The 12500-nt window shown below is 41.8% G+C and overlaps 4 protein-coding genes, 2 non-coding genes and 1 pseudogene across 6 annotated transcripts; 4 read left to right on the plus strand and 3 right to left on the minus strand.

Annotated features, from left to right (window-relative positions):
• Positions 1–66, plus strand: part of LOC127240794 (ATP synthase subunit alpha, mitochondrial-like) — a 2781-nt pseudogene extending 2715 nt beyond the window's left edge.
• Positions 67–1197: 1131 nt separating this feature from the next.
• Positions 1198–2541, plus strand: LOC127240797 (ATP synthase subunit a-like). Its single transcript, XM_051259624.1, has one exon. The coding sequence runs from the start codon at positions 1204–1206 to the stop codon at positions 2431–2433; it is 1230 nt and encodes a 409-aa protein (XP_051115581.1). The 5' UTR covers positions 1198–1203; the 3' UTR covers positions 2434–2541.
• On the plus strand, positions 2537–3371 carry LOC127240813 (DNA polymerase-like). The gene is made up of 2 exons (XM_051259635.1): positions 2537–3192; positions 3236–3371. Exons 1-2 carry the CDS (start codon positions 2537–2539, stop codon positions 3369–3371), a joined length of 792 nt encoding a protein of 263 aa, XP_051115592.1.
• On the minus strand, positions 3368–6316 carry LOC127240814 (probable DNA-directed RNA polymerase). Its single transcript, XM_051259636.1, has one exon. The coding sequence runs from the start codon at positions 6314–6316 to the stop codon at positions 3368–3370; it is 2949 nt and encodes a 982-aa protein (XP_051115593.1).
• A 2291-nt stretch (positions 6317–8607) lies between these two features.
• Positions 8608–9560, plus strand: LOC127240800 (photosystem II protein D1-like). Its single transcript, XM_051259627.1, has one exon. The coding sequence runs from the start codon at positions 8704–8706 to the stop codon at positions 9526–9528; it is 825 nt and encodes a 274-aa protein (XP_051115584.1). The 5' UTR covers positions 8608–8703; the 3' UTR covers positions 9529–9560.
• Positions 9561–11198: 1638 nt separating this feature from the next.
• On the minus strand, positions 11199–11273 carry TRNAP-UGG (transfer RNA proline (anticodon UGG)). The gene has a single exon. It is a non-coding gene; the product is annotated as a tRNA-Pro (tRNA).
• A 276-nt stretch (positions 11274–11549) lies between these two features.
• On the minus strand, positions 11550–11623 carry TRNAF-GAA (transfer RNA phenylalanine (anticodon GAA)). The gene has a single exon. It is a non-coding gene; the product is annotated as a tRNA-Phe (tRNA).
• Between the last annotated feature and the right edge of the window lie 877 nt (positions 11624–12500).

The raw sequence follows: 12500 nt of genomic DNA on the forward strand, positions 1-12500 counted from the left end.
GTCTGATCACACTCGAAATTATGTATCTACTTATCGTATTTTTGCCCCTCCTCGGTAGTTCCGTAGCAGGTTTTTTCGGACGTTTTCTAGGATCAGAAGGAACCGCTATAATGACTAGACCTGCATCTTTCTTTCTTTTTTTTCTCATATTTTCTTTGGTAATCAATTTTATGATGATGTATAAAGCCCTACTTTCCCTTTCCATTTTTTCAACAAAAAAAAAGAAGATGTTTTTGTTTTTTTTAGTAGTTCTTATATATGTGCTGGTAGTATGTCTCTCGCATCTGATGCGTTTCCTCATTTTTGAAAAAATCCTGGCTTTTGTCGGTGTGACGGCTACTTTTTCTTGGGGTTTACATGTCTCGTCGGGGTCGCATTCAAATGCGGAGTCCCAATCAGGTAGTTCCATAACTAGTGTTCCTGTATTGGAGTCTTCCTCGACTTCTGAATCCCTTACTACTTTTCGAAATGTTCTTATGGTGGATAACGAAAATGAACTCTTTGCGCGAATCAGAGTTCTGGAGCAGCAAAACTTATATAATGTACCCCCGCAGAATATGAATGGCGAATATGAAAGACTTGTTCGAGAGCACTTCGATCAAGCTCTGAATGTGAACCATTATCGAGAAATTTGGGATCGGGAATATAACGAATTACTCTTTTTGGAGAGGAAAGCTATATTGCAAGATAGGCTCCACCATCTTCTGATTACAGAAAGAAATATTTCAAGAATTATGAGGCTTTCCCCTTATGATGATATCAGAAGGGAAGCGTATAACTTTCTTCAATATAAGGTGGAGCCGGTTAGCGGCCTAAACCATCCCTTTCAATGGCATATCATGGACGGTAGTCTCAATTCCTTTATAAACCAGCTGCCCTCCGACGAGGGAGTGGCTAGACAATCGGAATTTTACCGGGAATTCTATCGCCATTTCACCGACCAGGATTTCCGCCGCTCCGTGGGCTTGCCGCTGCCCTAACTTGCGGTAGAACTACGTCTGACCTGACCCCCACCATCCAAAAACCAAAAAGGGGGTTCTCTTAAGAGAGGAAAAAGGCTTTGAAGATCATGCCCCTCTCTTCTACGCCTTTGTCCAAATAATCCCATCTTTTCCGTTGGTCAACAACCAAAAAAAGTTCTATCCTTCTTCACTACTCCGACTTTCTTTCTGTCTGGAGGGAATCATTTATTCTCAATCAATCATGTTTCCATTTCGAAGTTCAAGTTCCAGTGATACTTCTACTGTTATAAATCCATTCGGAACTAGTAGTACTACTAGTACTGCGATAACTAATCGTACGGATCAGTCTACGACGACTATTACCGATTCTACTTTGACTCTGGCTCCTTCTCATTCCGACGGAATTTATGAGGATCATCCTGGTCTTATTAACCCGCCCAGTGAAAATATCGTAGAGAGACAAAGTGCTATCCGCGAGAAAGTAGAAGAATTAATGTTGGGAGCTGAAGCTGAGGTTCCTGAAGACATCATTCTAGCTGTAGCCGAGGAATTGCATGGAGAAAGCAATAATGCTGAATTTTTACAAGACATTTTAGATAATTTAAACAGAGCAGGGACCGCGGACGCAGACTTTCAGAATGCCTTTCAAAAGTTTTTCATCCGCAGCCCCCTTGAGCAATTTGAGATTCTTCCATTGATTCCTATGAAACTAGGAGACTTGTATTTCTCATTCACAAATCCATCTTTGTTTATGCTACTCACTCTCAGTTTTTTCCTACTTTTTGTTCATTTTGTTACTAAAAAGGGAGGAGGAAAGTCAGTACCAAATGCTTGGCAATCCTTGGTAGAGCTTATTTATGATTTCGTGCCGAACCTGGTAAAGGAACAAATAGGTGGTCTTTCCGGAAATGTGAAAGAAAAGTTTTTCCCTTGCATCTCGGTTACTTTTACTTTTTCGTTATTTCGTAATCTCCAGGGTATGATACCTTATAGCTTCACAGTTACAAGTCATTTTCTCATTACTTTGGGTCTCTCATTTTCTCTTTTTATTGGCATTACTATAGTGGGATTTCAAAAAAATGGGCTTCATTTTTTAAGCTTCTCATTACCCGCAGGAGTCCCACTTCCGTTAGCACCTTTTTTAGTACTCCTTGAGCTAATCCCTCATTGTTTTCGCGCATTAAGCTTAGGAATACGTTTATTTGCTAATATGATGGCCGGTCATAGTTCAGTAAAGATTTTAAGTGGGTCCGCTTGGACTATGCTATGTATGAATGATCTTTTCTATTTCATAGGGGATCCTGGTCCTTTATTTATAGTTCTTGCATTAACCGGTCTGGAATTAGGTGTAGCTATATCACAAGCTCATGTTTCTACGATCTCAATCTGTATTTACTTGAATGATGCTATAAATCTCCATCAAAGTGCTTATTTATTTATAATTGAACAAAAGCGAGGAATATATCTCTAGTTCCGGTTTTCAATCTGCATATAAGCTTACCAATGACTGCTATATTGTTCAGTACATAGTGAACAAACCCTTTTCAGATTCAAATGAATGGAAACCCCCTACAATGACTGCGGTTCATATATCCGCTGCTATAACTGCTTATGCTCGTATTCATATGTATCCATTTATATCTAGGCCGGACTGCTTATATACCGATACCGACTCTGTATTTCTTCAAAACCCGCTGCCAGACGAATACATCTCATCCACGGAATTAGGGAAATTCAAACTCGAATCAACACCCAGATACTGTATCTTTGCTGCGCCAAAGGCCTATTTTGAGTATAACGAAGACAAAGACAATGTCTTGAAGTTCAAAGGGGCTGCTAAGGAGTATGTAACAGAAGAGTGGTTCCATACAGTCTTACAAGATCCGTATCACACAGAGCAACATACAATTCACTCAGATTTCAGAGTCTCTTTGAAACACCTCAAAATCATGAAAGAGAAAATGAATTTCAAACTCTCTCTGCCTGACAGCACGAAGAGGTTGCCGATCTATCACCCACCACAAGGCAGTCAAGAAGGAAAACCCCAGTGGGTTGACACCCAACCTATAAAAGTTAGGGATGTTGGTAATGAAGACGCTAATACAATTCTAGAATTCCTTCGAAAGGATCTAGAGAAGAAGGACTCTGACACTACTGAGAAAAAGCCTGCCAATGAAAGCTTAGAAAAAGAGAATGATAGTCAAGAAACCAACAACAAAAAGACATCCTGGTAGGACCTAGGATTGCTACTTCGATAGTATCCCACTTTACAGGAAGCAGAGGTGTGGAAGGGCTCCCCGCAGCAGCAGCACCAAAGATCGAGTCAAGAGCTGGCTTGACGCCTACATAACCCACCACCAGGAGACTTCGGGTATCAGATCAAATGTAGTTCTCCTATCCCAATCTTAGTAATGCAAGCTGAAGTTGTCTTTCCTCCCATTAATAAGTTCCTCTTTAAATGCCCCCCATTTCTGTTCTCCTGTTTCCTTGCACCACACCGATTCTGAATACTTCTGGTAATATTGAATTAATAGTTGGTACTTTTCTCTCCTTTTATCTTTCTTTGTGTCTACTTCTATAAGGAAATTGAGAAGATCCTCAACTGGTATAGGTGCCAGCAACCCCTTGTATGAATGCAGTGGGTGTTCTCTTGTTTTCTCGTAATAAGGGTTCACTAAATTCGTTATGAGAAATTCATTCACTATTGAAAGTGGATGCTTCATCTGCTCAAAGATGGATAGATATAAATTCGGTATTTCTTTTGCTAAAAGCGGTATAGTGATAAAGTTATCATGAACAGTGTAGATAGGATCAATATTTCTTATTACAACGGCTTCAATCATTTTCATGGCTATGTACGCATCTTTTTGATGGATGAAGTTTGCGCACGTTGAGGTGTTTGTCTTTCGCTTATCCCTCTTTGTGGTTGGTATATTCACAGTGATGGTTCTTTTCTTTCGGGTCTTCCTATCTGTGACCGTTATCTTTTCTTTATCGAAAGACATATAATCTTGTTTTGTTGAGAAAAAGGGAGTGCTATAGACTACAGCTCTACCCATAGTCGAACATAACCAACCGACGGTGGCAATCAACTTCAAAAAGTTATCAATATCGGGATACTTATAGATAAAGAACTCTTTAACAAGTCTCGCAAGAGAAGATGAATCCCGCCTGCTAAGGTAAGCCCCATAATGCTCGCTAATATCCTGTTCCATACTTTTGAGTGTCTTCCCATAGACCATGGGCATGAATAGTTGTTTGACTAGTTTTCTATTCATAGCTATCAGTATGATGTTCAAGATGTTTTTATCATCAATTTTCTCCCTTAAAAAGGACTTGATTTCCTCAAGCATGAGGGTATACAGATCTTTGATCTTGTTATCATTGCTGGATAAGAGGTTTGTACTCCTTGCCATTTCGTAGTTAAGCAAAAAGTAACTCATTATTTGATAAGCACTGGAAGATGCATCCTGACTTATAGGCGTAACCCTATTTGATTCATCTTTATCATCATACTCATTAAGGAGGATTTTCGCCATGAACTGAAACGGATCGCTCGCATCTTTTGCTGTGCTTATTATATTCTCATACGAGTTCGAGAGATAAGATTTCTTATTTTTATACCATTTCAGAGCCTCCTCATAATTCATGAATTTTTGATATTTAAAAGCGGTGGATGTTTCTATTATATCCCGACTTTCCGGAAAGGATGTGTTATTAAACACCCGGCCTGTTTGAGAAAACAAGAGCAGGCTTTTAGCTAAATCACGCTCGTGGAAATGCAATATACCCGAACGGTAGATTCTACCACGGAAATCCAAAAAGGCAGGAAGATAGAAATCATATCCTTCGTAGGCAGAAGCAACCTGCAGTATTAAACCCTCAGTAAAGGCTTGTTGTATCTTAACAGATACTTCCATCAAGAGGCTTTCAAGGCTATTCTTTTCCTGTATCCCCTCTAGATTCTGAAAATAGAAGGATCTCATCAGATCCAATGCTTTTTTAGGGTTGACCCTAGCAAGTAGCTCGGGCATAAGCAGTCCTTCCTTTTCTAGGGCAGGACGATTCCCCTTGATAAAGTTCAACAACTTTTTATTAATCTGAAATGCTTGGCCCTGAAGCCCATTCAATAAGGTCAACGTTTCATCACATTTCTCTCTCTTTAATTCAATGTTGAAATTCACGAGGTTTTTGGATGACATAAGACTAATGCGATTATACACTTCCATGTTAGGTTGGTTTAAGTAACCGCCTTGAAGGTCAGATACACGAATAGTGCCCGAAGACGATGTGCGCCCATCTGGGATGTGCCAATCCACCGGCTTGCAAACCATTGGAAGATTGAGCATAGCTGGGAGTTCACTTATCTCGAAGTTACAAACTAGGTTTAGCCTTGTCTTGACATAACCCTTACCTTTCTCTTTAACTACTGCAGTTCCCTCGTGAGTTAGCTCATAGTGAAGTATACCATGTTTTGTTATATAACTGAGCAGGGTTTCCCCTAACATCCTCTCTTTAAGGGTGGAAGTATCAGGCTTATTATCCAAAGGATTCTTTTGAAGTCTAGAAACTTGCGTTCGAATTGTTGTATCCAACAACTCAATGAAGGTTGCTGCTCTTACCATTGTTCTGACTTTAATACCACTGAATGCTAACCCCAGCACCACCAAAATAATAGCTTCCAGCGTGTGCACACCGAGGGGAGATATATACCGGTCATACATAACACTAGGTAACTTCTTATGCATGTATAACTTAGGAGGTTCTTCCATGTTGAATACCATCTTCATTAAGCGGGCAACAGCCTTGTAGGTATTTCCTTCCTTAGGGAATAGGGACACATCCTCAATCTCATGCTCTAGCATAATATAATCTATATGACCGGTTTTCTCGAAATCCACCAGGAGTTTGACTACTCTTTCGATAGGCTTTGATTCTTTACTGACGGTAAGAGCTTCTAGTTCATTTAGAAATCGATCCCAAAACGAGTCACCAATGTGGAACTTTCTTGTATGAACATTCAATTGTCTCATATTTCGATTTTCATATCGATTCATTATCCCTATTCTTTTCATGGGATAGCACCATTCATGTCTATTGATCAGATTATGACTACCAAACTGATAAGCCAAAAGCAAACTACGGGACTGGGAATGCAAAAAACGAGGAACATCGAACTGGGAATGCATAAAACTAGGTACATCGGACTGACAATCACTGAATCGGGAAACATCGGACTTGAAATCAATTAAACGAGGAACATCGGACAAATAAGAATTATGCCAACTTGAGGGGTTGGGCTGCCCTAGACTGCTTTGGGGGAGTGCTAACCCGCGTAGATCAAACATGTTCATGGTGGTTTTCTTTTTCGACAACTTTTTCCCTCAGAAGTAGAGGTCACAATTGGGTCTCCCCTCGGAGGGGGTTGAGCACAACCTAATCCCGACAAAGAAAATAGAAACCGGCGATAGGAATCAAGAATCGACAAAGTAGGACATATATGGGGCCCCATATGAATTGCAGCATCCATTCGGTTGTATCTCTAGGTTTCTGGTTTTGTTGTCTTTCTTTCCTTTGTTTGTGTTGGGTCTCTTTCTGTTTATCGCTCTCTCTCCTGTGTGTGTTTCCCTCCTGCATCTGTCTTCTTTTCCCTACCTATCATCTCTGTACCTGCTTTTTCTCTCTATTTCTGACCAACTATCTAAGCAATTGTTTGTGTTCTTTGTCTGCCCAACTACTTAAAGGGTTGTCTTTTCTACTATCTCTCTCTATGGTTTGTCTTTGTTTGTGTTCTTTCTTTCTCTGACCAACTACTTAAGCTTGTGTGTTGTGTTTCGTACTATCTTTCTCTGACCAACTACTTCAACATTGTCTAAAGGTTCTAAAATTTGTGTTCTCTGCGCAACTACTTGAACATTCTCTAAAGGGTCACTTTTTTGTGTTGGTTAGCAACATTCTCTAAAGGGTCACTTTTTTGTGTTGGTTAGCAACATTCTCTAAAGGGTCACTTTTTTGTGTTGGTTATCAACATTCTCTAAAGGGTAAGTAATTGATGTATGTGATTTTATCCCATGAAAAATACAAATCCCGTAGTGCTTTTTCTATCGTCAATATCTCCACCATAATCGCTATCACAATATCCCATCAACTTGGAAGTATTGGAAGATGAATAAAACAAGCCAAAACGAAGGGTACCTTTGATATATCGAAGTATCCTCTTTGCCGCCATCCAATGTGCTTGGCTAGGAACTTCCATGTAACGACTCACAATTCCAACCGAAAATCAAATATCTGGTCTAGTGCAAGTCAAGTACCTTAGACTTCCAACAAGACTTTTGAATGTGGTGGAATCAACACGGTCTTCATTCTCCTTAGTTTTGGACAACTTTGCTCCATGCTCCATCGGCGTGCTCACCGGTTTGCTTCCAAGCATGTTGAACTTCTTTAGCACATCCTTTGCATAGCTTTCTTGAGAGATGCAAATTCCTTCCTCCATTTGATTTACTTGAATTCCCAAATAATACGACATCAATCCCATGTCACTCATTTCAAATTCTTGAGCCATGGACTTCTTGAAATCTTCAACCATCCTCGGATTGCTTCCGGTGAAGATGAGATCATCCACGTAGACACAAACAAATAGCACGTGTCCATCTTCCACCTTCCCATAAAGTGCATACTCACTTTGGCATCTTGAAAATCCATCATCTTGCAGATATTTGTCAAGACGACTATTCCATGCTCGAGGGGCTTGCTTGAGCCCATAGAGTGCCCTCTTCAACTTCAAAACTTTATCTTCATGATCTTGAACAACATAACCGAGTGGTTGCTCAATATACACATCCTCCTTAAGGTATCCATTGAGAAAAGCGGACTTAACATCCAATTTTTGTATCTTCCAATGATTTTGCGCCGAGAGTGAGATTAGTAGCCGAATTGTCTCCAATCGGGCCACCGGAGCAAACACTTCCTCATAATCAACTCCATGTTTTTGCTTATAGCCTTTCGCTACCAACCGGGCTTTGTACCTCTCAACTTCTCCCTTGTCATTCTTCTTTGCCTTATACACCCACTTGACACCAATGATTTGCTGATTAAGTGGTCGTGGTACTAGCTCCCATGTGTCATTCTTTTCAATGGCTCGAATCTCTTCATCCATGGCTTCAATCCACTTCTTGTCTTTTCTAGCTTCTTGAAAAGACATAGGCTCGGAATTATTGGAAGAATTTCTTAGGACGGACGAAGACGTTCTTTTTTTGGCCTTCCCAAAAGCTTCTTCAATTTTGCGAAGAATCTATAGAAGTCGGATTTGGTTTTTGGATATTTTTTGGTCAATCCCAAATCAAAATGGGATTTCCACTCTTCTGAAATGTTGATGTAGTTTGGGAATTAAGGGTTAAATCAACTGAGTATTCAACTTTTTGAAAAATATTTATAAGAAAGAAAATGGTGTCCACATAGGGAAAGCTGTGTGCAATGAAAAATGCAAGCATGGCTTGGGGAGGGGTTTTTCTTTATTTAACTAACATAACAAAGAAATTATCTACTCCACCCGACTAGCTCCGGGTTCGAATCCCGGGCAACCCACTGTCATTTCGAAATTCTATGGATTGGTTGACACGAACATATAAGTCATGTTATACTGTTGAATAACAAGCCTTCCATTTTCTATTTTCATTTTTAGTATAGAAAATTCGTGTGCTTGGGAGTCCTTGATAATTAAATAAACCAAGATTTTACCATGACTGCAATTTTAGAGAGACGCGAAAGCGAAAGCCTATGGGGTCGCTTCTGCAATTGGATAACCAGCACCGAAAACCGCCTTTACATTGGATGGTTTGGTGTTTTGATGATCCCTACCTTATTGACCGCAACTTCTGTATTTATTATTGCCTTCATTGCTGCTCCTCCAGTAGATATTGATGGTATTCGTGAACCTGTTTCTGGATCTCTACTTTACGGAAACAATATTATCTCAGGTGCCATTATTCCTACTTCTGCAGCTATCGGTTTGCACTTTTACCCGATCTGGGAAGCAGCATCCGTTGATGAATGGTTATACAACGGTGGTCCTTATGAACTAATTGTTCTACACTTCTTACTTGGTGTAGCTTGTTACATGGGCCGTGAGTGGGAGCTTAGTTTCCGTCTGGGTATGCGACCTTGGATTGCTGTTGCATATTCAGCTCCTGTTGCAGCTGCCATCGTTGTTTTCTTGATCTACCCGATTGGTCAAGGAAGTTTTTCGGATGGTATGCCTCTAGGGATTTATGGTACTTTCAACTTTATGATTGTATTCCAGGCTGAGCACAACATCCTTATGCACCCATTTCACATGTTAGGCGTAGCTGGTGTATTCGGCGGTTCCCTATTCAGTGCTATGCATGGTTCCTTGGTAACTTCTAGTTTGATCAGGGAAACCACAGAAAATGAATCTGCTAATGAAGGTTACAGATTCGGTCAAGAGGAAAGAGGAAGAGGTGGAGTCCCTATCAACCCATTGAATGTCAGCATTGACACTCCCTTCAGCCAAGCAATGAGCCAACTCAAGATGTCCCTAGCTTAAAGGCGCGTCATTAAAGGCACTACCATGGAAAGCCAATTCCAATATGAGCTTTGGTGACATTTCTTGCTTTTGCATTTCTCTGAGGGTTTCGAATTCCGGAGTTTAAGCCCTCAGAGCGTCCACTCTAAGCTCTTATTGTCTGCCCCTAAGATCTTTCTTAACAACCAATTAGCCGAGTTCATTCGAGTTTGTCCTTCCCTACCGACCGAGACTAGGTGTTGGAATTAGGATTCTTTCTTTACCTATTTTAAGCTGGTCAGTTGCTCTCCTTCTATGGATATTCGCTGGGGAATGAGACTTTTCAGAAGTGCAAAAAATTGTGTATATATAGAAGTCATGTTCAGTGATCCATGGAGAAGAGATAGGGAAAGCAGCTCAAAGGCTTAGATCAGAAGGAATGCTAGCTACGAAGTACTTTCAAATCCTACCCCAGTTTCTAAGATCCAACTCTAAGCGGGAAGGTAGCTGCTAAATGAGATAAAAGAAGGGATTCATACCCGAAAGCAGAGAGAAAAGCGGGCATGAAAGCATAGTTTCCACCTTTCCGGGGTTTCCATTCAAAAGACTCTTCTTACCTCGACTTGTGAGATTTCTCCATTCCCGAACTTCTTTTCCAGAGAAGCTAACCAATCCCCAAGTGCTCTTTTCTGGAATTCGGTCTAGTTCGCATTAGATAAACCTTTCTAGTTATACCGAGGTGCAAGCCTAGTCCTATAAAGACTGTTGACTTATGACAACTATTAGGTGAGGATGGTTGAAGTGTAGCCAGTTAGGCGAAGACGGACTGATACGAGTGGAGGTCAACAAATAATGAAGTGGAACCCATCATAGTAGTGGGGTGTAGAGGTGGATGTTCCGAAGCCGCCTTCTGAAGAGGCTAGGTGTAAGTTGGTCTGTGCAAAGAGATAAGCCAATCCGCATCTAAGGCAGTCCGGATAGACAAAAGGTATTTCATTAGGAGTTTCCCAGGGAAAATCGGACAAGAATAGAATCAAGGTAGTTTGCTAAGCTAAGCAAGGAAGGAGCTTAGTGGGTAGTTCTACCTCAATTTGCTTTCGCAAAGGAGACCCTAGTCTGAAGCGTATAGCGAGTGAAGTCATAAGCGTACTGTTCGTTGTCACTTCCTCCTGCCGTAGCTACGCCGTAGATGGGAGATAGCGAGAGTGGTCAGTAACTTATTTGAATATGGTTCTTACTTGAAGCTAGTCGAAGTGAAAGGTAAGCTTCCCGATCGACCATTTTCCCCTTACTTATTTAGGACTGCAAACTAGTCTGACCGAAAAGCTCGTTCTGAACATCACTCATTTCCGAAAAAGAAAAAAAGAAGAGGAGATGGGGTAAGAGCGGGTTCGGCCGGGAACAAGTAAAACGGATACCGGGGTAGGAAAATAGATGCCCCAGTACAGAGATTGGTGGTAGAACGGAAAGGAAGAAGAAGACAGGTTTAGCTCAGTTTGAGTAGCACTTCCTGTGTGAGAAACTTGTGAGAAACTAACGTAAACTACACCAAAGAGGAGGGGCATAGGGAATCCCGTACCGATGCGACTAGACACCGCATGAAACTGGCAATCAAGGGATTTGGCTCATTCAATGCCTGCAAGAAAGATGATAAAAAGATCACCGCCTACTTGCTCATGTATCATGTCATTCTTACTGACTGTACCATCACATCAAGGTGACAGGATTCGAACCTATGGCCCTCTGTACCCAAAACAGATGCGCTGACCAGACTGCGCTACACCTCGTCTCACCACCCCGGAGCATATAGATCCACCCGATCGATGAAGACTCAAAGCGAACTCGTAAGCTACTGGTTCATTCGAGGCACAGGGATGCGAGAACCAATCCGAAGAATCAACTGCTTTTTTTATCAAACCCGCCTCCAGCAAGACAAGATAGGGGGACGCCAAAAAGCCGTATAGTGCAGGAGCGCTCCCCAATCAGATCTAACTGGCTGACTCTTGAACTTGAATTTCCAAATCCGGCTTGCTCCCGGTGTTGCGACCTTTGGACCCTTCGCCCGCTTAGAAGTGGATTCGAACCACTGACACAAGGATTTTCAGTCCTTTGCTCTAACCAGCTGAGCTACCTGAACCACTTTCCTAAAGTCTGTTTTCTTCATCGAATAGGGCCCTACCTTACCACAACAGACGTAAGGGAAAAGCCCTTGACTTTACTAAAAAAATAGTTAGGGCTTTTTTCGCTTGTTCGTCAAGCTTTCGAGCAGCTCTTTCAACTGCCGCCTAATCTCCCAACATGCTCAAGAACCGAGAGCCGCCCAGGGACTGGACAGCCGGAGGGAGCTTGCAACTAGAAAGAAGATAGGTCGGTCAAAGAAAAACAAGGCGCAACGGGCTCTCCGCTCCTAGTCACTAAGTAGTGCTATTCTGTCCTCCGGGGGACTCCACCAAGAGGTTCTTTCTCTCACGCCCGCCTTACTTTACTTCGGATGCCGGAGGAAATGGGATTCGAACCCATGATACAATCTTTCTTGTATGTCGATTTAGCAAACCAATGCCTTAAACCACTCAGCCATCCCTCCAAGTTCTTGATCGGAATTTGATGTGCGGTTGGTTGCCTTTGATGTAGATTTGATGTAGAAAGGCTATCTGATCCGATCAACGGCCGCCTAAGCCGTAGCGCGATAGCGCGCGTACTCTTCTTCTATGAGCGAGACTCTATCCAGATCTCCCACTCCTTCCTTGGGCGACGCCTTCTTTTCTATGAACAGCCCACCACTGAATGATGAACTTTCCAGTTTTCGCCTCCGACCCGAGAAAAGACACGGTCAAGCCAAGCCCTTACCCGCCTGAATGGAATGAATATCTCCTTCGTCAGGTCGAGAAGGGAGAAAGCCCGGAGAACCGGGCTTGCTTAGCAACCAAAGCTAGCTTATTAAGGCGAAGGAATTTCTCGTTGATTGCACGAGTTAGCCAGCAAACCCCCCTGACTCATCTCTCTCTATACCCTTT

Source organism: Andrographis paniculata, unplaced genomic scaffold (assembly GCF_009805555.1).
Source record: "Andrographis paniculata isolate CXL003 unplaced genomic scaffold, ASM980555v1 Contig7END, whole genome shotgun sequence".
Taxonomy (NCBI): Eukaryota; Viridiplantae; Streptophyta; class Magnoliopsida; order Lamiales; family Acanthaceae; genus Andrographis; species Andrographis paniculata.

Coding starts and splice junctions, on each gene's coding strand:
- LOC127240813 (XM_051259635.1), top strand. CDS start 2,537: ATGACTGCGGTTCATATATCCGCTGCTATAACTGCTTATGCTCGTATT. Junction 3,193..3,235: donor AACAACAAAAAGACATCCTG/GTAGGACCTAGG, acceptor CCCACTTTACAG/GAAGCAGAGGTGTGGAAGGG.
- LOC127240814 (XM_051259636.1), bottom strand. CDS start 6,316: ATGAACATGTTTGATCTACGCGGGTTAGCACTCCCCCAAAGCAGTCTA.
- LOC127240797 (XM_051259624.1), top strand. CDS start 1,204: ATGTTTCCATTTCGAAGTTCAAGTTCCAGTGATACTTCTACTGTTATA.
- LOC127240800 (XM_051259627.1), top strand. CDS start 8,704: ATGACTGCAATTTTAGAGAGACGCGAAAGCGAAAGCCTATGGGGTCGC.